The 201-nt window shown below is 59.2% G+C and overlaps 1 protein-coding gene across 3 annotated transcripts in view; it reads right to left on the bottom strand.

The window, feature by feature from the left end:
• Window positions 1-201, bottom strand: part of LOC119588503 (substance-K receptor-like) — a gene marked incomplete at its 5' end in the record, with an annotated part of 19,283 nt that overhangs the window by 13,069 nt on the left and 6,013 nt on the right. For all 3 annotated transcript variants that reach the window (XM_037937147.1, XM_037937148.1, XM_037937149.1), the window contains 1 exon segment: window positions 13-195. In XM_037937147.1, the coding sequence (XP_037793075.1) occupies window positions 13-195 (183 nt within the window).

The following is a 201-nucleotide window of genomic DNA, read 5'->3' as shown; positions in this document are numbered from 1 at the left end:
CCTTCCACTCACCCTCTTCTTATTCTTCAGAACGTGGGCGTCCCTGGCATCCTCAGCGTTTCCGGGGGTCTGCGCTCCCCACAGCTCCCAGCCCATCCTGATGTAGGCGAAGGAGATGATGCCGAGGGGGACGAAGAACTGCAGACCGACCATCACGTGCGAGTAAGCCCACATCACCACCGTGTCGATGTTTACCTGTGG

This window comes from Penaeus monodon, chromosome 24, assembly GCF_015228065.2.
Source record: "Penaeus monodon isolate SGIC_2016 chromosome 24, NSTDA_Pmon_1, whole genome shotgun sequence".
Taxonomy (NCBI): Eukaryota; Metazoa; Arthropoda; class Malacostraca; order Decapoda; family Penaeidae; genus Penaeus; species Penaeus monodon.
The sequence above is the reverse complement of the archived record's forward strand: the minus strand, read 5'-3'. Positions and strand labels throughout refer to the sequence as shown.